This window comes from Callospermophilus lateralis, chromosome X (genome assembly GCF_048772815.1).
Source record: "Callospermophilus lateralis isolate mCalLat2 chromosome X, mCalLat2.hap1, whole genome shotgun sequence".
Taxonomy (NCBI): Eukaryota; Metazoa; Chordata; class Mammalia; order Rodentia; family Sciuridae; genus Callospermophilus; species Callospermophilus lateralis.
The window spans coordinates 17,267,526-17,290,040 of NC_135325.1; the positions used below are offsets into that span (position 1 = coordinate 17,267,526).

Consider the following 22,515-nt stretch of genomic DNA (forward strand, 5'->3'; position numbering starts at 1 on the left):
ACTTACCCATGATAAAATAAAAATATTTTTTCTTCTGTCTCATTAGAAAGGAAGAGTGAAAGAAAAGGAGGTATGGAAGGATGAAAGGAGGATAGAAAGAAGGAGGGGAGAGAAGAAGGAATGAGAATAAAAAGGAAGGAAAGGGGGCTAATTATTTGGAGGTATATTTCTTTAAGCAGTAAAATCACCAAATATCCTGGTCAGCCTGCACTTTAGTGCACAATATTATACTAATGGTATTCCATGGTTCTGAATATGCAGAGGTTAGCTTAGATTCATAGAATATCATAATAACCTATGCTATTGCCTCGTAGAGGTCAAGAAAGTTAAAGCAAGGGCAAAAGTTGGAATTGTAAATATTCAACAAATTGTCATTATTTTCCCTAAAGAAGCTTGCTGATCGTTAGTGAAATTTGGTATCTCAAGAGGAATGCCATGCAACAGTAGAATAAATTGGTTAAATTTATGTTCCCAAATTTTATGCAAAAATGAAGTTGTTTTCCTAACATTTTGGGCTGCTATAAAATATTATTCTGAAGAACATTTCTAACACTATGCATAATTAATATAAATTTAAAAATTTTTGTTTATATTTATAAACCTTAAGGTTTAATGGAGAGCTTGTTTATTAAAGTTTATTTTCTTTTGGTAACAGTGTTAATGGGATTTCTGGAATGCCTTTCTTTCTTTTGGGTCCAGAATCAAACTGTTTGTCATCACCAAGTTCTATAAGCATTAAAAGATTCTGTTTATAAGAACCCATGACAGACATAATCTTCTCATACAGTGTTTTCAAGAAAGCAGAATAAAACTTATTTAAATCCCATAGTAAAATTTTTATTATTGTTAAAATTACTTTAGTTCTAAAGAGCTCTGCTAAATTTACATGGCATTTTCCACCCCTATTTTCAAACTCCATCAAAATCATTTCCCACCTGTATTACTCATATCATCAAAGACTTGAGGGAAATCAAGGTGTCTGCTAAGCACCATATTAGAAGACACAGATGATGAAAACCATCCACAGAAATGGAAAACATGTGACTATTGAAATGAGACGAGGTAGGTTCAAATCCTGACTTTTGTCCTCATTTTGTAGAAGTTTCTGTTTATTTGTAGCAAAATAATGTTCAAATTAAATAGTGTCACCACACAACCTAGGTAATAAGTTTTAATTTTTCTTTTACAAATGTTTATTTGAGATGTTTTATTCATGTTGTTATATCTTACAAGCCTTAATTTTTTACTGTGAGTCCCAGCTAACAACACATCTTCTTAATGTTCTGTCAATAAAATAAAGTACATAATGCTATATCAATATTTAATGATAAATTATTGAGATTTTTACATGTGTTACTTTGTTTTTAATTCTTGACCAGGTCCACTGAATATGGTTTTCTAAATAAATTTCTAAATAATTTTTGAACAAATTGTTTTTAGTTTACCTTCTTTGCTCTTGTGTGTGTGTGTGTGTGTGTGTGTGTGTGTGTTTGTTTTCATTGATTGCAAATAACTTTCATACTGAGGATTAATAATAGTTGGAAACTTTTGCTGTGAAATAATTCTATAATATTTCAAAAGCTAAGTATTTAAAGATACATTAGAATTATTTCTGAAGTTTTGGAATGCTTCTATTCTGTGTTGGATAATCAATGTCATGTCTTTAGAGAAGAGTCACTTGATTTTTAGCTGATAAGTGGTAAAGAAGTGACTTTTGTGGTGGTTATTGTTCCTATGAGGATATGGAAGGGGAAAGAGTAGATTACTTATTCTTTAAACTAATTCTTGGTTAGTTCTTCTCACATGTTGTATTGTATCTCTCCCCTATGCCATGTCATTCCTGACTTTTCTGAATACTAAGCCTCTGCAGTGTTTCAAACACCCTTCATGACTAAGGTCCACCACCTGTTTCATCAGTCTCTACATTTTATACAGCTTTCTATTTATAAGACAATGTAAGTCTTTTGCACAATTCAGGTTTGAAATATAGGCAATAAAATCACATTTAACATAGGGTTATCATAGGGCAAGGCTTTTCAATCTCAGCAATATTGATCATTATATACATCAGGGATCAGGGGCCAGATTATTCTTGTGGGAGGGTTTCCCATGCATTACAATATATTTAGCAGCATCCATTTTTAACTAACACCACACACTGTGACAACCTCAGTTGAGAACCACTATTGTAGAGCCATATTGGTGAGTAATCATTTAAGATTCTATATTAAGGAATATAAAAAGCTTTTACAGAAATACAACTATAAATAAACCAATTCAATATAAAATGAATGAACATTAAATTATAGTATACTACACAATGGAAATTTGATGTCGTGTTTTGTTATCTCAAGCCAAAAAGAGAATTTAAAATGTTCTGATTCACATGGTAACATGGTGATATTTTGTCTATTTCACAATTTTCTCTTAAAAGCATTTTAAATGAGTTGAATTTTATCATTTTTTCATTTCTAGAAGGTCTTTTATCTGCTAGTCGAAAAAGAAAATGATATGCTATGATAATTTTGCATACTTTCTCACTGCTAAAAAGAGATACTTTCCCTTATAGGACACATAATTTCTTGGAATTGACTATTGTCCCTAGAAACTAATTAGTGGCTGTTAATTTTTTTCTTGCCTGTCAACAGAAGTGAAAACAGTAGTTGGCATGTTCACCTACTTGATTATAGCTGTTACATCAATCAGCATCTTTTTCCTAGGATTTATCATAATTTCTCTCAATAATTATATATTGTTTCCTTTTTCTCATCATTTTTAAACTTTCACTTTCAGCACAGACACACAATTATTTTAAATGGTTAAAATCAGACATGCAATCAGTTAGAATTCATTCCCATCATATTTATGCAAAATCCACTGCAGCATTTTTTAAAATGAAATTTAAAATATTAAAACAACTTTATTCTACATCTACCCATGGTCTTCACTATTTACTCTCCATGTTTCTCTCAACTAATTTGATCAGAATTAGGGTTTATTGGGTGATTGAATGAGTTTGGCAATCTGCTGTGAATCTGATAAGTCAAGCAGGTATGCAGATAATGGAATATTGAGCTTAGGAGAGAAATTGAGAAGATGAAAAATGAATAAGGACTCTGAACCTTAACATTAGCTCCATATTAACTAATTTTACATTTGATATTGAGTAAATCTTTTTGAAACAAATGAATATGATATTTTCCTTGTTTATTATTCCTTAGAAGCTTATCACCATATTAGAAAGTGATTACGTATAAATTCCATCACTTTTATATTAGAACAGTACTTCATAATAATTGTTAAAAGAGGAAAAAACTGAATTAAACATGATGATATTCAATTTGCCAGTCAAATATGTTCACATTACAGTGAACAAAAGGAATACTTGAGGATTTTCATAATATCTTGGATACGCATGTCTCTGATTCTATTAGTCAAGAAAAAAGTTTGGGGATATACATTTTATTAGAAATTATGTTAAAGCAAAGAATAGTTGAGATTAGCCAAATTGTATATGGTGATAAATGAATATGACATTAACCTAAAATATGAAACTTTTAAAGGCCATTTTCTCAAACTTTTGGGGGCCCACAGGGAGAATAATTCAGTGGCTCAGTTTTCAAAAAACAAATTAATGATCAATAGTAAAATTGGTCTTTCTGAATAAAGGGAGGTGACTTAACTGTATAAAAATATATCTATTGGTATCTACTTGTTCATAAACCCATACCTTTTATAGTACCTTCCAATATCGTTAAATGGTGTTACCATCCACATGTTTACTCAAGCTCATAACTGTGTATCTCCCTTAACTCATGAATATTCATTAACATTCCACATCTAGTCCATCAGTAAATCTGTTATCTCTACTTATCAAATAGTAGTAGATGCTTACTGGATAAAATACTTACTACCACTTCTACCACCAATACCATGTTCATGGATTTCTTTAATGTCTGCCTTCCTGCCTTCACTGCACATCACTACTTCCTTAGCACTCCATCCTCCAAGGTGACTCAAATAACAAGGTGCCAGAGATCCTGGACTTAAATTATTCCAGGGGCTCTCTTCTTTACAAAACCCTTAAAAGACGTCCCATAGTTTTTAGAATAAAAACCAAGTATTTTCCATGTTCTATAAGGCCATGTGTGCATTGGCCCATGGATGTCTCTGAACTGTTTGTCTTCTTCTCTTACATGAATATGGTAACAATGGACTTCTTTACTATCCCCCAAACATGCCGAACATATTCCCATCTTGGAAACTTTGCACTCACTATTCCCTCTGCTGGACATACAGTTCTTCCAGAAATTCACATGGATCATTTCTTATGTTTCATATGATCTGAACACAATTTCCTGGCAGTCCTCTCTAAAATCACACCTGCATTCGTCTTTCTTTAGCTGCTTCATTTTTATGGTATTTTTAATCACCTGATATTATGTTATATATGTATTTATGTATGTGTCTATTTTATATCTTAATTTCTGGAATACTTGCTCTGTGAAAGCAGAAATCTCTCTCTTTGCCCTAGTGACTAGAACAGTGCCCAACAGAGAGATGCTTTAGCATATTTGTCAAATGAATGAAATGAATAAATAAACATTTTGCTTTATTTTCATTACCAGCAGTATTTATCCAATTAAATGAATAAAATATTAAGTATCAAACCTAGTCATATGGATTTCTTGATTTTCTTCAATACATGTATTTTGGGAAATGCATTAACAATTATGCCCTTTGACATTATTCTTAAATCTATGTTATCTTGTATATGTCTTTAGTTTATTCATTATGTGCTCTCCCTGCACCTTTCTGCCTAGTTGTTTTGACACTCTTTGAGGCTTCTGAGGCCCATGACTATTGTGAGTCACTACAATTATTTTTACCAAATAGGAGAGATTTTTCCAACTTCAAAGCATTAGAGATAAGTGAAAAATAAAGTACCCTTTTCCCCTAAATGGATTCATCTTGGATCCATTAATATTTTCTCCTACAAGGACCATTCATCTTGGTCCATTACTTTCTTCTACAAGGACCATGATATCGTGTCTACATGCTACAACACTCGTAAGATCTATGCTCTACTGTTAGAAACTAATTTTAAAACATTCCATGCCAAAGAAAGCAGAACTGAAATCACACTCTGAGTCGTTCAGAGGTTGAAGCTCTTGGGTGATCCAAGTTCCCTTCATTTGCTGGGAAAACAGGCAATTGTTTGTCAGTTCTTTTAAGTTTAAAAGAAAGAATGCACAAGTGACCCTTTGTAAAATGAAGTGAGTCACTGGAATTGCCACAAAGCATGTTTTATTGTCAGCTGTGTAAATCTGTGGATATTATTTTGTGACCAGTTTTAGTTGGTGGATTTAAATGGGGTTAGAAATTACCCCTGAGTGTAAGACTCACCACAATGTATGATAAATAAGCTCTCATTTATGAACATCTCTATGAATGACTCATCCTTTTATTTCTAGTTTAGTACATACTATTTTTAGTCACTTGACAAATGCTCTTAAAATTGAATCATGGAAGTATTTGTAATTATATAGATTATAAGCTCTGTGAAGTCTTACAACCTTCAAAGTTTTTGTTTTGTTTGAGTCCTTTGCAATCCCAGTACATTGTCTGGTATACTCAAATTTACTCAATTTTTAAAAATTGTATTCTTGTGGAACAATCCCCCTATTATAAAAACTAATGTGGGAAATATTAGTGATTCTTCAATTCAGGGTCTAAACCCCTTTAAACCTCAGTTTACCTCAGGTTAAACATTGAATCCATTATTTCACAAATAGTAAACATGTTCTTACCAAGGTACATTGAATGCTACATTTAGCATATACTAAATGTTATTGTCCCAAACTTCAGTAGAAATCACCAGACAGATTTATTTTTCATCTACTGTATGCTGGTATTTTATCCATTACTTTATTAAAGCCTCACACTGTTGAATCAATGTGGGAAAATATTTATGTCACATGTTACATATAAGAAGACTAAGAGGTATTAAATGACTCTTCCAACTTGCCAAACCAACTGAGTTAGAGATAATTAAATCCACATCTCCCTGAAAGCTAAGTTTGCGATCTCTCCTTATCTATCATAAGATTTCTAAGAAATAGAGAAAGAAACTATTTAAAATACATCAGAAAAATATGATTTTGAAAGAACAAATTTTGTTGTAGTATTAGTATACAGAAAATACTGAGTATTCTCAGTAGTGTTGGAGGGATTAATGTGGGAGGGGTCAAATTTAGCTTTTAAGGGTGATGAGTGATAAGCAGAGAAATATGTGTTCACCTTAGATACCTCACATTTCTCTCCTCTTTGAGAACATTAGAAAGACTGAAAAAATCATGGTCTCTTTTACCCTGCTTTTTTCTGTTTTGTTTTAAGAAGATGAGAACCTATTTCTTACTGTTATATAGATAAACTGTACAAGGAATGGGGGAAAGAGAGAGACTGCATCTCTTCATGAATAGTTAGGATATGCTAACATATATAAGGGATCAATCTTATAGACATCTATTCATGTATACTGACTGACTTCTATATGTTTCTGTAACTGGTAGCTAGTAAGAAAAATGAATGTCCTTAAAATTTCCCCCTTCTCTGTGCAGAAGGGTTTTGTCAATTGAGACTTATTAAAAACTCTGTAAGAGAGGCCTGTTATTATTTTAAATGACTATATCAGTTTTGATGATGCTAATAAGATGTTCTGAAAAATAAAATGAGGGCTTGAAAATACTTGGGTAGATACAAAGCTGTATTTAATGCAGAGTTAGTGAGAGAAATAGCTTCATTCTAATTGTGCTTTTTGTGGACAAAATATGATTATGGTTTAAAATCATTATGTGCTTCATGTCACTACTTGGACATTCTTTAGTTTTTTAGTGATTTCATTATCTGCATGTTTTAGTGAGAAAAATAAGTGTCCCCAAAAGACAAATTGTTTCCTTGACACAAACTGTCAGATGGTCTAGTTATGGTCTGATGCTAATAACTTTGCTTTTTTAATTACAAGTAATGTTTTTCGTTTTCCTTCCAGTCTACCTTTACAAATGCATAAAAATAAGGAATGTTTTTTCTGTTTGCATGTTTGTTCATTTTGATTGGTCATTATTATTCTTGCATTTGTTTTCCACTTCTGTCTCCTGTCAGTTCAAATCAACTAAAAATATTAAATACTGTAATGTGCCAGAAACATTCAAATAATGGATAATTCTGTGCATGCCCTTCCTTTGTGGCAGCAAAATTTATCACCCTCAAATGACTGTGAAACTGAGCTACACCTTAGTCTTAGAGATTACTCCCTTTCACAGTCATTTTGCCAGTGTGTCAAATCAGTAGTTCATCCTTTGTGTTATCTGGGAGTTTCCTATCACTTTTATCAAAGAAAGGCAAATCATATGAGAAATGTACCAAACTGGTATCCATCATATCATAATAGCAATACATGACACTTACAGATGATGACAGATTGCATTGCAAGAGCTCTGCTCGAGGTAATGATGATTTAATTGCATATTTTTACTTTTTTAACAGATTGTACACATCTTGAAGGGAACTTTGTACAGGCCTATGCAGAAGTTTCTTGACAGAATTTTCAAAGTGCACATTATAAAGAATTGAGTGGAAACATCTAGCAAGGATTCTAGCTTGGATTTGCTTTGTTACCTTTTGCAAACTTTTTGATCTCTTTGAGCCTCAGATCCTTGGTCTCTTAAACAAAGGGATTTTTATCAGTTCAAATGTTTATTTTTATTATTAAGCCACAGATCACTGTAAAGTATAAGGACAAAAAACAGAGTCATTCCTAACCACCTATCAGAGTGTCTGGAACATTATAGTGTTTAACATGTGTAAGTTGAATTGAATTGAATTTGGTCCATCAAAATTGTGGATGAAATATTGATGGATAGAGAGCTACCTTTGTCAAAACAGAGCTACTTCTGTCAAATAGGAGTGGGTGACATCCCAAGGCTTGGAGACATGCCCAGTGGGTCAGTCCTTCTCTCCTTTTTTACTTTTTCTGCCCAGAGGAGATCCGTGCAAATAACATGACTTTAGGAAACAGTTTTAAAAATTGAAAATAACTTAATAAGCACTGAATTCTCTCTAGCCCTAATATCTTATGATTTCATGATCTAGACTTGAAGAATTCCTATGCTAACATGAAGTTTGTCAAATGACAGAATATGAAAATTCTTCAGGACATAACATTATGTCACAGAGTGGGTGGTAGGGTAGGGCAGAGAAACAAAAACCTATTTTACATTTCTGAACAAATGTGCTACATATGGATTATATTATCTTTCTATACAGATTTTGTTTCCCCTTACCACAGGCTAGTGTGGGAAGTGTTTGAGCATGGAACATTTTCTCAACTGCTTTTTAAAACAAACTGTCAAATTATCTACTAGTAACTACATAATCACAAGATTTTTAAACTAAGAAACTTATTAAAATAAACCCAGTTATTTTGACATCATCATGGCTTGTGAAGTTCACTAAAATTCATTTGATAACCAGAGTTGAAGAAGTGTGACTTTTTAACCTATTAATGGTGAACTATTTTGACAACATTTAGTAAATAAGCTGATTGTTTTGTTAGTAAGAGAATCAAATCTTTTAAGATCACTTGAGGCATGAAATCAGAGCATTTAAGGTTACTCAGTGATGTTATATTTTTGAGAATTTCAGAGCAATTAATCTCATCCTATTACCCAAACTTTCGTTTTTCACTTTTATTCCCATATTCTTGTTAAATAGTAATGAAGGCAAATAAATAATGCATTCAATTAGTTATGAACACAGCAATTAGTCCTAGATGAGGTTGGTCTCCCCAATAAAGACCCTTGTTTTAATCAACTTTTATTCTCTGTTACCAAAATACTGACTAGGACAATGTAGAGGAAGACAATTTTATTTTAGTTCATAGTTTCAGAGATCCATGGTCAGCTGACTACATTGCTCAGAGATTCAGTCCATGGTCAGCTGACACCATTGCTCTGGGTCTGATGTGAGGCCAACATCGTGGCAGAAGAGCATGGTGGAGGGAAACAGCTCAGGACATGTCAACCAAGAAGCAGAGAGAAAGAGAGAGCTCCACTTACTAAGGACAAGATATAAAATGCTATACCACCAGTGACCTTCTTCCTCTAGTCATACCCTATCTGCCTACAGTTACCACCCAATTAACCTATATCAGTGGATTAATCCACAGATTAGGCTATGACTCTCACAATCTAACCATTTCACCTCTGAACATTCTTGCATTTTCTCACACATAAGCTTTTAGCGGACACCTCATATCTAAACCATAATGATCCTAAGAGCTCGTCGCTGTTTTTCTAACTTGGGATGCACTATCCCTTTGCACTGACTGTGTTTTCTGTTAAAGAGACATGGAGGCAAACTGCTGAAGCAGTTTGAATTCTTGAATCCTCTGGTGATGAGTACATGTAGCCAATACCCGGCAGTTCTGTCTAAATCCACCTTCCAGTTATCAACCAAGCTGGCATGTCCTCCTGGCAAGGAAAAAAGAAAGTCTCAAAGCAAAAACATTTAGTTCACTGACCCTTAATTGATCAATGTCTGTTTTTTATACAGAATAGAAGTTACAGTGACAGATTTCCAGGGACCTAGGCAATTCAGGGGTGGGGGCAGGAGGGGGAACTAATGAAGAACTATTTGTCTAAAGTCCAGAAAGTCTAGTTTACTAGGAATGAAGGATGTAATAGGATGCCCATCTTCCCAATGTATAGTAGCAAACTCTTAAACTTGTTGCTGATAAATGAAATTGATGAGAGCACAGAGCAGAAATGTGTGGAAGTTTCAAATCAAAGAAAGTATATCATGCAAATTAGCAATATACATACACTACAAAATGTAACAGATAATAGTAATACAGATTTAGACTAAAGGGAAAATACCATTTAAAAATATCCTCTTGGCATGAGTGTGCATGCTTGTACTGACACTAATGTCACATTGCTAACCCGTTTAGTGCATCTATATGTAGGAACACTTAATGCAATTAATAGATTCTGTGTTTTGAGGTAATGTGATCCAGTATGGAAAATATAAATGGAATTAAGAACAATGACTAACCTCTATACTGAATAATGTTTTACTACATGCCACATACGTATGTGTGTAGCTTTAATATTAAAAAATGGAGGGCATCCCTTTAAAAAAATAAGATATAAATATAAGATGTATCATGAAACAGTCTGATTTTTTTTTAAGAATTGACCAATCCTGATTCTGTAATTCAAAGGTGTCATGTGACTGTTGATCTGGAAATGTTATATTTTACTCTTGTATAATCTAATAGCTTTCCAGCTTGCCTGAAGGTACCACCTGCAATATGAAAGTCATTACTTGGTAGAGTGCTTTGACACTACTTTGAGAAAATAAACTGTATGCTATCATTCAGTTCATGCAACATAACTATAAGTCTCTGTACTATTATTGTTGTTTTCCAGCTCCTCTGACTGATAAGCCACCCAAGCTTTTGTATCCTATGGAAAGTAAACTGACAATTCAGGAGACCCAGCTGGGTAAGTAAATCCTTAATTCTAGTTAATATATTTTTTTAGTATATTCTGACAGTTAATAAGTCTACATTGTTACCATGTGATACTCTGAGCTAAACTCATAGGTATTTAAAGAGGACAGAATTAGGAAGTGCCAGCACACATGACATTCTCTTCTCTGCAAAGTACACCTTGAGACCAAAATGGATATATGCTATTTAGATGGTTATTGGGAAATGAAATAGACTGATGATTTTAGCAATGATAGTATAGTGTAATGTTATAATGTTTGAATTCTTTTTAAAATAGGCAATATGGAACTATTTTATAATATCTATTAATATATTAACATGAATTTTCTGAAATTCAGAGAAAGGGATGGAAGTTCATTAAAATAAATGGTACCATTATGATTATGGCAAAAAAAAAGCATTTTAAAAATCTAATGCAGGGGCTGGAAATGTGGCTCAGCGGTAGAGCGCTTGCCTAGAATGGGCAGGACCCGGGTTCGATTCTTAGCACCACATAAAAATAAAGGCATTGTGTTGTGTCCATCTACAAAAACAAAAAAAGTTCATTCTCTCTCTCTCTCTCTCTCTCTCTCTCTCTCTCTCTCTCTCTCTCTTTAAAAAAATCTAATACAACATAATAGACATTGTGGTAATTGTTTAAGATAATATATTACTTAAATTTGATCAAGTGGCATTTGGTTAAGGAACTAGTTATACATGAATTAGAATTCTACAATACTTATCTTAGACAAAAGTAGAGGATTTTTTAGTCACTTAGCTATATTCAGTTATCCATTATATATATTCTCTTAGGTTTTATTTTAATTTGATATGTGGTACACGTGTGTATACACTTACATATATATGTAATCTCCAAACTGAAGATGTATTCAATGTAGCCCATCCCTTAAATTAAATGTTATTATTGTTTATGGGGTGAGAAGTTAGATGACAATTATAAATGTTTTCTGAATGAAGATTACAAAGTACAGATGTGTAAAAACATATCTGTTATATTGCACAAAGATGCGATGATGGGTTTAGAACTTGTAAGCCTATATTAATGTATTCAATTGTTCTCCAACACTGGAAATATCTATATTTGCTAATTTTGAGGGATGATCATATGCAGGATTTATATAGACTGAGTATTAATATACTTTTAATTCTTGTTTTTTAATATTTATATTTTATTTGTACACAATACATTATTTTGTTTATTTACTTCTATGTGGTGCTGAGGATCCAACCCAGGGCCTTGCACGTGCAAGACGAGCACTCTACCACTTAGCTACAAAGCCAGCCCCTTAATATACTTCTTTTATAGCAAATTCAAACCTTTTGAATTAATATCATAAATATGCAAGTAGTAGTATTCTTGATATTTTTAGATGGAAGGCTATAGGTAGCATTAAAGCAATGTTATATTTAAAAAAATGAAATATAAATTCTCAAGAGTGGCCATGCTTATATAGCAATTTCAACAACTCTTTGGAAGATATATTTCTAAGAAGCTATGTAAAACTTTAAACATCTTGGGCAAAGAAGAGGGAAAGTTATGGTGGTAGTAGTTATCTGTAATGGACATAACAAAAATGAAATTTTTATGTTTTTAATTGTATGTCTTTATTTGACAACATAATTAAAAAATTTTATGGTTGATGGTTGCCCATTGGGTTTTTTTATTGTCCTTGAATTTTGAATAAATCAAATTACCTTCTACTATAGTGCTTTGTAAAATACAATTGTAAAGCTATTTTTAAAATAGTACCTTTTCTTAAACAAAATCATAAAGACTACCCATATTATATTGAAAATTTATTATGCAAATTGAATGATTTGACTATGTATTCATTTGAAGATGTATGGGCCTGTCTATGAACAAAATGCTCAAGAAATATTCTAACTCCTTTATTGTCACTGAACAAAGGAACATGGTTGTCTTTAACCACAACTAAAGACATCAACCTGGCATCTTGATTATTTTTAATTTTTTTAATTTTTATTTTTGCCGGGGACAGGGTTTGTGGATTGAATCCAGGGGGGATTGACCACTATGTCACATCCCCAGCTTTTTTTTTTTCAATTTTGAGACAAGGTCTTGCTAATTTGCTTAGGACTTCCCTAAATTGCTGAGGCTGGCCTTGAATTTATAATCCTCCTGTCTCAGCTTCCTGAGCTTCTGGAATTACAGATATGCACTACAACACTTGGCACATCTTGATTCTTTTAAACAATTTTCGTTTTATTTCAGTTTTTGATTCCAGTTCATAGTGCATCACCAGATAAATGACTTGCTAGTTAGAAAAACTTAACCATTATTTATCCTTGGATTTTTGAGTGACAGTTCATTTGAAATAATAGCCATGCTATTGTTGCTAGTAGATGAATTAACAACAAAAAAAAATATAAGTCAAGATAAGGAAAGAGCATTAACTGCAAAAAGATTTGAGGTACCTAAAATATACTTGTTTTCTCCAATATATACCTTGACTTTAACTTCCTTGAGGATAAAATTTTGCTTTTTCCACATGTGAAAAAGCTATCATTCTGACAGGATCTGAAGGATATGGAATAAGGGTCCCAGGACATTTCCCCTATCTGCAGTAGTTCCCCCACCTGCCTTGTCTTGGGTAAAATTGAAGCTTTTGTCAATTAAAAGCACAGGCTGCAGCCAGAGAGAAGGAACACAAAAGGAACTCACACCTGACTGGCACCTGACCCTCCACCCTAATGTGTCAGCTGACTCCAATATAATAAGCCCCAGGAAATTCCCTATCCACACTCCTGTCCCACCCTAATAGATCAGCTGACTCCAATACAATGAACTCCAGGAACTACCATCCTGTCCAACCCTGAATTAAGCCTAGAAAACTCAGACCTTTACTTAAGCCCATTGCCATTTTCTGTCCCCCCAAATGAGCCCCATCAGCTGTTTGATGGATTGACTCTGCCTCTGAATAAAAAAGAGCTTGCTGATACAAGGTCTGCCTCCTGCCTCCTGCCTCCATCATCTTGTGCTTACAGGTGCCATATGTGATATCAAATCCTAAGAAAGAGGGACTGATGCATAGTCATGGAGTGGCAGTAGGAGGATTGTATGTCTCAGAGACATGGACCTGTAAGTGGTGTCTCCCCTTATGAGTAGGTGAAAAGCTCCAAGATAATTTCAGTGGATAAGAAATCATGGATCTATCTCAACCTGTTCCTAAATCTAAAGTTAACCTCAGAATATAACGAAACACCTGTATGAGTTATAACTTTAAAAATCCAGAAATATACAAAGCTGAGCTGGTTCATGTCTGTTGATCTACCTTCTATATCCTTGCTAAATTACACATACATCCAAAAATCCCTAGTAAATTTAGGTCCATCAGTTATCTGATTTCATCTCAAATGTATATAATTCATTATATAAACTTCAATAAAATCACAGAGTTCCTGGAATTACCCTTAATCTCCACATTCACATTTTTTTCAGTACTACAAATTGAGCTCACTCACCCCCTTTTATTTATTTATCTATCTATCTATCTATCTATCTATCTATCTATCTATTTATTTATTTATTTAGATAGTGTCTTGTTAAGTTGCTCAGGCTGGTCTGGATCTTGTGATCTTCCTGCCTCAGCCTCCCAAACAGCTGAGATTTCAGGTGTGCTCCAACTACACCAGGTCCACATTCACTTTGTACTGCCATCTGCTGGCCATGCCAGCCTTTGCTTTGTTTTGCTTTTCAGTATCACTTGTATTTTCCTGTTCTAATTCCTTCATCTTCTCAAACTGGAATAGTCTGGTAGTATCATTTAAACTATTTCATTGTAGAAAGCAAATGGCACTAAAAGGCCAAGTACTTAGGAAACAATGTAATGGTAACTATATTTATATAAAATATGTAAAATTGGCAGGTTTGACATTTCCACTTTAAGTGACATCTGTGTGTTATTTCTAAATGTGAAAAAAAGAACTTTGTTCTTTTTAAATAACTTTCAGGAATCAGCAAATATATGGACAGCACTTTCTTGGGCAAAAGGCCCAGAAATCACATTGCAGAATTCTGAAGGTCAATCCAAGAGGTAAATCTGACAGTATTTTTCAGGCTGCTGTATTCAAGAGAGTCAAAAGACAAACACAATTGACTTGCTGAGTGTGAGCCCTGTAGATGTCATTCAGAGATCTGGTCTGAATGTTATGTCTAGGAGCCCATTTTCAGAAGCTTCCAGATCAGAGAATGGCATATTCCATTGCTACCAGTTTTTGAAAGTGTAGAAATCCACCTTAGCTTTGACCTAAAGAGACTAATTATAGCTTACAACTCAGAATTTACTGAGAATTGTAAGTAGATGTCAAACTTTACTTAAATTTTGTATTTTTCTCTAAAAAATAATTATGCAGGTTAATGGTGGAAATTTGGGTAAAATATCGAAAAGGATCTTGTTTCTTAAACTCTGTATTGTATGCACATTTGACTGCTTTTAAATATTCTCAGAAAATATCCTTTAATGGCTACATAACATCCAGATGAAGTCATATAATTTCATATGTATTTTTGGACATTTGTATTTTTTTAATTCTCATCACAAATAATGATGTGATGATCTTTACTTATGTATTATCCTTTTCACCTTATTCAACAGGACATATTTCTAAAGAAAAAAAGATTGTGGATAAAAGGAATAATTTTGTTAAAGGCTCTTACTACATAATTTTAGAATTCTTACCAGAGAAAATTTTACACTCTTACCAAATATATATAATGAATATAGTAACATTTTAATATTTAATTAAATACCTTTATAGCACAGAGCTCTCTTTTCTTTGAAATCAAATTGCTGTTCCCCTTTTACCTTTTTTCTGTCTTTACTGTATATAAGTAGACTCACTGGTTTTGAGTTTCTCCATATTTGGAGGGTTTCAAATAAACCTAATTTATTTATGAAAATGTCTATGGTTGATGAATTATACAAACTTAATTGCATATCTACATTCCCTATCCATTTTCTTCTGATCATCTTAATGTTCAACTGGGAACTTCCTCTAGATTTTGTGTTTCTTAATTAAGTACCTAGCAATTTTACAAAGCACTCTGGGCACATGGAATGTCAATAAACACTAATTCATAATAAGGTGTACAAAAGGCACATCTCCAAATTTTCTTCAAGATAATATAATTAGGAGATTAGACTGAAGAAGAGGTCCAGCAGCATTCTTATTTTCCTTTACTAATTTATTTTCATTTGTTAAATCCAATAACAAGCAAAATCTTGGAGTATCTGAGTTGGTAACAAGTATTCACCAGACATTAACATTTAGAGGAGAATAGCTGACAACACAATTTAACCTACAAAAAAATATTCTTTACATAGATCTTGGACATATATGTACACCTTTACCCAATTTAACTGTAGTCTAATTTTTAAAATTCCACACTGGAAATTAACTGACACTCTGTCTTGTTTCACCATACTGTAGTTGAAAAATTTTTAAATTTAATTACATTGAGGGGAAATGTCCATACTTTATATATAGATCCTGATAGATATTATTACAAGAAACTTGTGAAAATCATATGTTAGTTAACCATGTTGCTAAACTAATCATTCTATTTCTATGTCATATGTGTTCTGTAAATATGAATGTGAATATATTGCCTATGGAATCTATTACAAGCATGCTAGGTATTAATCCAATGAAGTCCTATAGGAAATTATTTTATATAGAGAAAAATAGCTCTGTAATATATGCTCTCTAGTTTTATATTTCCATAGCTGCTATTGTCTTGAAACAAAGCACACCTTTTTAGTAGTTATTACTCTGTCTTAATAAACTTAGGAAGATGTTTTCATTTTCTTTTCTAGGGTACGTAAATACTTAATGTCAATTTACTAGAAATATAATTATTTAGGTGATGAATTTGGTACCCAGTTCTGAAAGTGGCAGGTAATACTGTTGATTCTAACAAAAAAAAAAATACTATGTTGCTGAGTTGTGCAAGTGATGCAAATAAGATCTTTCTTCCCACAAATAGGAAAAGTATTGACGGTTTTGGTTTTTCCATCTCCAGTTATTCTACCACTTGACATAAGCAAATGTAATGCTGTTGACTTGATTTTAATATTCCATGAAGAATGCACAAGTCATATTTTCACTGACAAAGCAAGTAAAAAATCATAAAATGTTCCTTTTTACTAATGAAAAATAATATTCAAAGTCTAAACTTTTAAAAATATTTTTATAGCTTTAGATGGAAATAATACCTTTATTTAATTTATCTTTATGTGGTGCCGAGGATTGAACCTAGGTGCTTACACATGCTAAGAAAGCACTATACCATTGAGCTACAACCCAGCCTCAAAGTCTAAACATTTTATGAAAAGTGATTGCTTGTTGCACACTTAAGAAAGACATGCAGTTCAGCATAGTTCTACTTCACAACATAAACTTTGTCATATATAAATTAGAGCTTCTGGACAAATAGATATCATAATTAAAACATTGAAGACTGGTATTACAATTGTTTAAACTGATAGCATTCAGTTCTATTTAGTCCAAATGTATTGTGTCATGATAAATGACACTTAACATCTGTTTTAGTCTGATATACTACTTTCAAAACCAAAAAGGACATTGATTATTGTGATTCTGATCAGAAAGGTAATCTTTGTCATACTGGCTTTTAGGTTAATATTTCATATATTTAAGTTATAATCAATGAATTAAAGGCAGTATTCTTCAATTGTTATATGACCTATTTTTATGATTCTCACAGATTCTCAAATTCAAAGTTCTTCTTTGGTGATAGGAGGAATAGTTTGGAGGAAAAAAGATGCAGTTTTTCACGTGTGCTTTAAAACCTGTTATCGAAGCAGAAGTCTAACTTCCTTTTTAAGTGCTATGTGCTCACAGCCCAGTGCTAAGACAAGTTTGAAACCCAAAAAAGGTGGACATGGAGGTTACAACAGTTTCTATAAGCCATTGATATCCAAGAATTTGGAAGCCACTTAAAGCATTTGTTAAAAGACTTTAAAAACAGATGCAGAGAAAATGTAAATGAGCCTGCATGTTCTCTTACTTTGAAAAGGGGTCAAAAGGAGAGAAGTGAGAAGAAAGAAAAAGGTGCAAGAAAGTGTGCTGTCACAAAAGCAATGTAGAGTCCATTGAAATTCCCAAGTCCCAGTCTAGTTCCTGGCACATATTATACATACTACTCTTTTATTGTAGCACCAAAAGTACTATTTTATTTATCACTGGCCAGTTAAGTAACTATATAGGTATAACTTGTCACAGTTCTAGATTAGGAATCTTAGGGGGTGAAGGGAGCTTAGAAGTTATCAAGTACTTTTAATTTTACTGATAAGAAAACAGGGACCAAATGACTATACATTTTTACATGAAAATTTTACAAAAACTCATTGTTTCTATTTTCATCATCATCATGTCATTATTATTCTTGTTATATTCTTACTAGAATATCTTATTGTGGCAGGAGATATGGACTTCATTGGAGCATGTGTAACATTTTAGAAAATTAATTTCCATCTCCCCTCTAAGGACCCAATTGTGCATACTGAAATTTTGTTCTTAAATATTACTTTATCTTATAGAAATCATTGATTTTTAGATTGCTTAATTCATAACAAGTTTATCTAAGAGCATATATTATATACATAGATAAAAGAATGAAATTATCCCTAGTTCATATTTTTAAATTCATTTTTGATGGACTTTATTTATTTTTGTGTTGTGCTAAGAATCGAACCCAGTGCCTTGCACATGCTATACAAGTGCTCTACCACTAAGCCATAACCCTTGCCTAATTCATATTTTTACAAATACAATTTAATGTATACTGCAACTTATAAATGACTATCAAGATGAAATTAAAAGTGAAAAATTCTTTTTCTAAACTAAAGGAATTCAGGCATAATATTTATTAAGACAAGAAACATCGAGAATAATTTTACAAAACAAAGCATCAAACCATTATGCCTGTCAAGTTCCTCATGAAGGCTTTGGTGATAGTCATGTTCATTTTATAGAAAACACTGTTTCTCCCATGACAAGCACTGTTATCACAAAGCTTTCTAAGTCATTCTTAATGATTGAAGCTTACTAGCACAGAAAAATGCAGTGAGTATCCTATATTAACAAGAACTGCTCCTGAATTTGCAAAGTAAATGCCAATTTATAAAAAATAAACCTATCAAAGGATCTTAGGCTGTAGAATATTGAAAGAGGTTTCCGAATAACAGTATGCACCACATGACTGATGTCCATTAAAATAGAAGCTATAAAAAGACTCAAATCACTTCAAGTTTGAATATAAAGATAGATGTTCATTCAAATATTTCCTCTTTGAATTTTGGCTAAATAACTGAGTACTCCTAAATTCCATGCAGACTTTTCATGAAAAAATAAGTTTTGCTAGAATATGATTATGAAAATAGGATACCAGCATTCCAGTCAAACTTTATGAACTTAGTATGTTCATCTGGATTTGCGGGTAAATTAAATCATCATAATTTCAGAAACGTGTTCCCTTCATTTGTGATTGATCTTTAATTAGCAGTGGCTTAACATGTCAGCTTTAAGAGGCTCTGTCCCCCAGACTCTTTTAAGAAGCTAATTATCAATGAAAGATTTATATGCACAAGGGAAATATGCTATTTAAAGAAACTCGTTTGTGAATAATTGTATATAAGAACCCTTTTGTAATTGAATAATCGCCTCCATAACTTTTCTCAATGGTAATGCAGATTTTTACATTTTCATAAGATGAGATTCATCAATATGAAATTCCAAGTGACATTTCTAACTAACCCAGACAAAGAATCATCCACCCGTCACCTTATATGACTTCCCCTTGTCTATCAGTAGAAAGGAATGTTCCCATTGTGACTGTATGACTCCTCATAGGAAATAGTAAGTTTTATTCATCAACTTCAGAACCAACAGTATTTCATTTTAATCTAATCTTTTGAAAATTTATATGGAAGGGTAGACTATTTAAGTAAACAGAATATCTCATATTCAAATATGACAAACTGTTTTCTATTCATAAAGGATACAACTTTTCAGGATATCTTGTTATGTTACCTGGCTTGGTTTTGTTGAAATGTATACCAATAGAATGACTGCCCATGATTTTTCCAAGTTTAAAATGTGCATTTTGTATTTTGATTCTTCTGGAATTCATATGTCCCTTTCTGTGACATCATTCTTCCAATAATTTCTTTTTAACTTAATATATTTGCACATATTTAATAATGCATTTCTTTGTAGTATAAAAGCCATATAATTAATTTTAACTTATAGCTCTATGAATAAAATTATTGACAAATTTACCTAAACATATAATCAAAAATATGCCAGATGCTTACATGAAGCCAATGCATACAGCATCCATACATTTTAAAACATAAACCCCACAGCAAATTCTTGTGAAAGGGCCTCTTTCCAATTCACTACATGAAATCCCGGTTATACTTTCTCAGAAACACTAAAGATCTCTTTTAAAATTTTATAATTAAAATTTATAATAATTCATTTATAACTTATAGTAACCAATTAAATAATAAAGAAAAGAAAAAGAAAGGCCTGATAAAGATTTGGTGTCAAAAATTCATCTGTCTTAAGGTAAATTTTGGATCAGCAGTCTTGTCAGAAGATACCTCCTACTGCCACATCTGGTCCACAAGAAGCATCAGAGAAAGCCTTGAAGTTGTGCAAGACTCTGAGAAAATCAATAATTCCCTTTCCCTCCCACTTCTCCCCAGTGACCTTCTTCTCAAACTTACAGGCAAGCTATAGGCATTCTCACTCTATGAATGATTTTGTTTCTAGTTTAATAAAAGCAAGGCACCTACCTCTGACTTTCCTGTGAAGAACTGTGTTTACGGAATGTTGGCAGTTCTTTGAGTAGGAAGAGAGTAAAAGAAAGTGTATTACTTTACTGGAAAAGTGAAATTGAGTGCATCCTGTCACATCAAGCCATCAGTAGAAATAGGATACTTACAATATAACAAATCACAGGAAATTTAAGATTATTACCACAAATATTCAGTAAAAAGCTATTGAGTGAAATAGCTTAGAGAAAGTTTAGTAAAATATGTTTTTGTTTTCTTCAAAGAAAAAGTTTAAGTGTTTCTGATGAACATGTTTTTCTGAGATGATAATATAATTATCTTCTCATCTTTAAGACTTTTTAATTAATTAAAAATTTTAGTGTTCTGAAAATGGATTATTTTGACTAAAATTAATGTGGGTACAATACAATTATTCTTATGTAATATGCTTATTATGTATAGCCTACTTATAAGTAATATGAAAATATATTTCCAAATTACATATCACATATTTATTTTTGGTTTATAGAAAGATATTCTTCTTAGGCAAAAATGTTATTTATATTGATTTTAGAATTTCCATGAATAATATGTTTACAAAGGTGTTTATTAGGTTTTACTACTAATTAGAGAGTGAGAGTAATATTTATATATACTGGGAAATAAATAAAATGGTGAAACTTACATTAAATTGATAAATGAGATTTTAGCTTCAGGTGAAATTAAGTGTCACAGAGAATATCAGTGACTATATATGAAAAAAATATTCAATCAATAGGGGATTTTAGGGGTCAGGGTTGTGGCTCAATGGTAGAGTGCTCACCTAGCATGCGCAAGGCCCTGGGTTCAATCCTCAGCACCACATAAAAATAAATAAATAAATAAAATAAAGGTATGTGTCCAATTATAAATAAAAAATATTTTTTTATAAAAGGGGGATCCTACTGTTATAGATTCCAGGATAGACAGCACAGGATTTTATTTTCTTTTAGTTACTCTTTTAGTGCACAAAATAAAATGGAGAAGTGAGGCAATTTATGAATTATTTAGGAATCAAATAATCCAAAATGTTTATTTTTATCCCAAATATGTAGCTATTTCAAGCAAAAGTTAATTTGGAATTTTTATTTTTTAATTGGTTGACTTCCTAGGCCTTGGTTGACTTCCTAGGCCTAGAAAATATTTTCTTCTTTTTTTCTTTCTTCCTTTCTTTTATTCATTTGTTTTTTCCAATGAATTTTACTATGTCTGGCCTGGTACTGGACTTTAAGTCTAAGGCCTGGCCTAAATTTTCTCTTGTTCCCTCAAGTGGAAGACCTCTGTCTCTATACTGGCTGCTTGAAGTCAGAAAAGGGTGATATGGGCAACTCTTTCTTTTCTTACTTCTTTGATGGGTCTTTTTGTTTTATTATATTAAAAGCAGGCAATATGGCCTCTCACTTGAGGGACCTTGCTTACCTCTTGTGAAGGTAATTTGACTGTGTCTGAGGAGAGATCTCTGGAGGATTTTACTTAGCTCCTATCTTATTCTGCTTCCCCTTTATAGACAATTAAAACTTGAAAAATTACAGATTCTGATATTTTACAGTCAGGGCCCAATTCAGAAGTGACAAATCACTTAAAAGATATGAGGTATATCAAGAAATACTGAAATAATGCTAGATCTTTTCTTTATTTCTTCTCACCTTTCTGTATGTCATAATTTTTATAGGCATGAAGAGTGTTGGTATGTCAGCGGAGAAATGTATACTATGTGATAATATTGGTTTGTTCATTGTTATAACTCTAGACCTGCATTCTTCTCTTTGCAGGATCTAACCTGTGTAGTATGTTATCTCTCAACCTTGAACTTAATGTGAATTTTAAAACTAAATGTTAGATTCTCAGCTGCTGAAGACATTTTCAGGAAAATAAATGTTTTCTGAAAGATGAAAATTTTAGAGTATGGATCATAAACTCAAGTTCATCTAATCTAAATGAGTAAAGTAAAGCCAGATGTAATGCAACAATGGGTAATGGAGACCATTGGTGATGGGAGAAAAACGTGTTATGTAAAGGAATTCAAATTCCTTTTTATTTTTTAATATATTTTGGGGGTACCAGAGATTGAGCTCAGGA

At 32.4% G+C, this 22,515-nt stretch overlaps 1 protein-coding gene across 1 annotated transcript in view; it reads left to right on the forward strand.

Annotated features, from left to right (window-relative positions):
* Il1rapl1 (interleukin 1 receptor accessory protein like 1) overlaps positions 1–22,515 on the forward strand; it is a 583,048-nt gene that overhangs the window by 302,061 nt on the left and 258,472 nt on the right. The window contains exon 5 of the mRNA XM_077107516.1: positions 10,491–10,565. Coding sequence (XP_076963631.1) covers positions 10,491–10,565 — 75 coding nt within the window. The remainder of the gene's footprint in view (positions 1–10,490; positions 10,566–22,515) is intronic.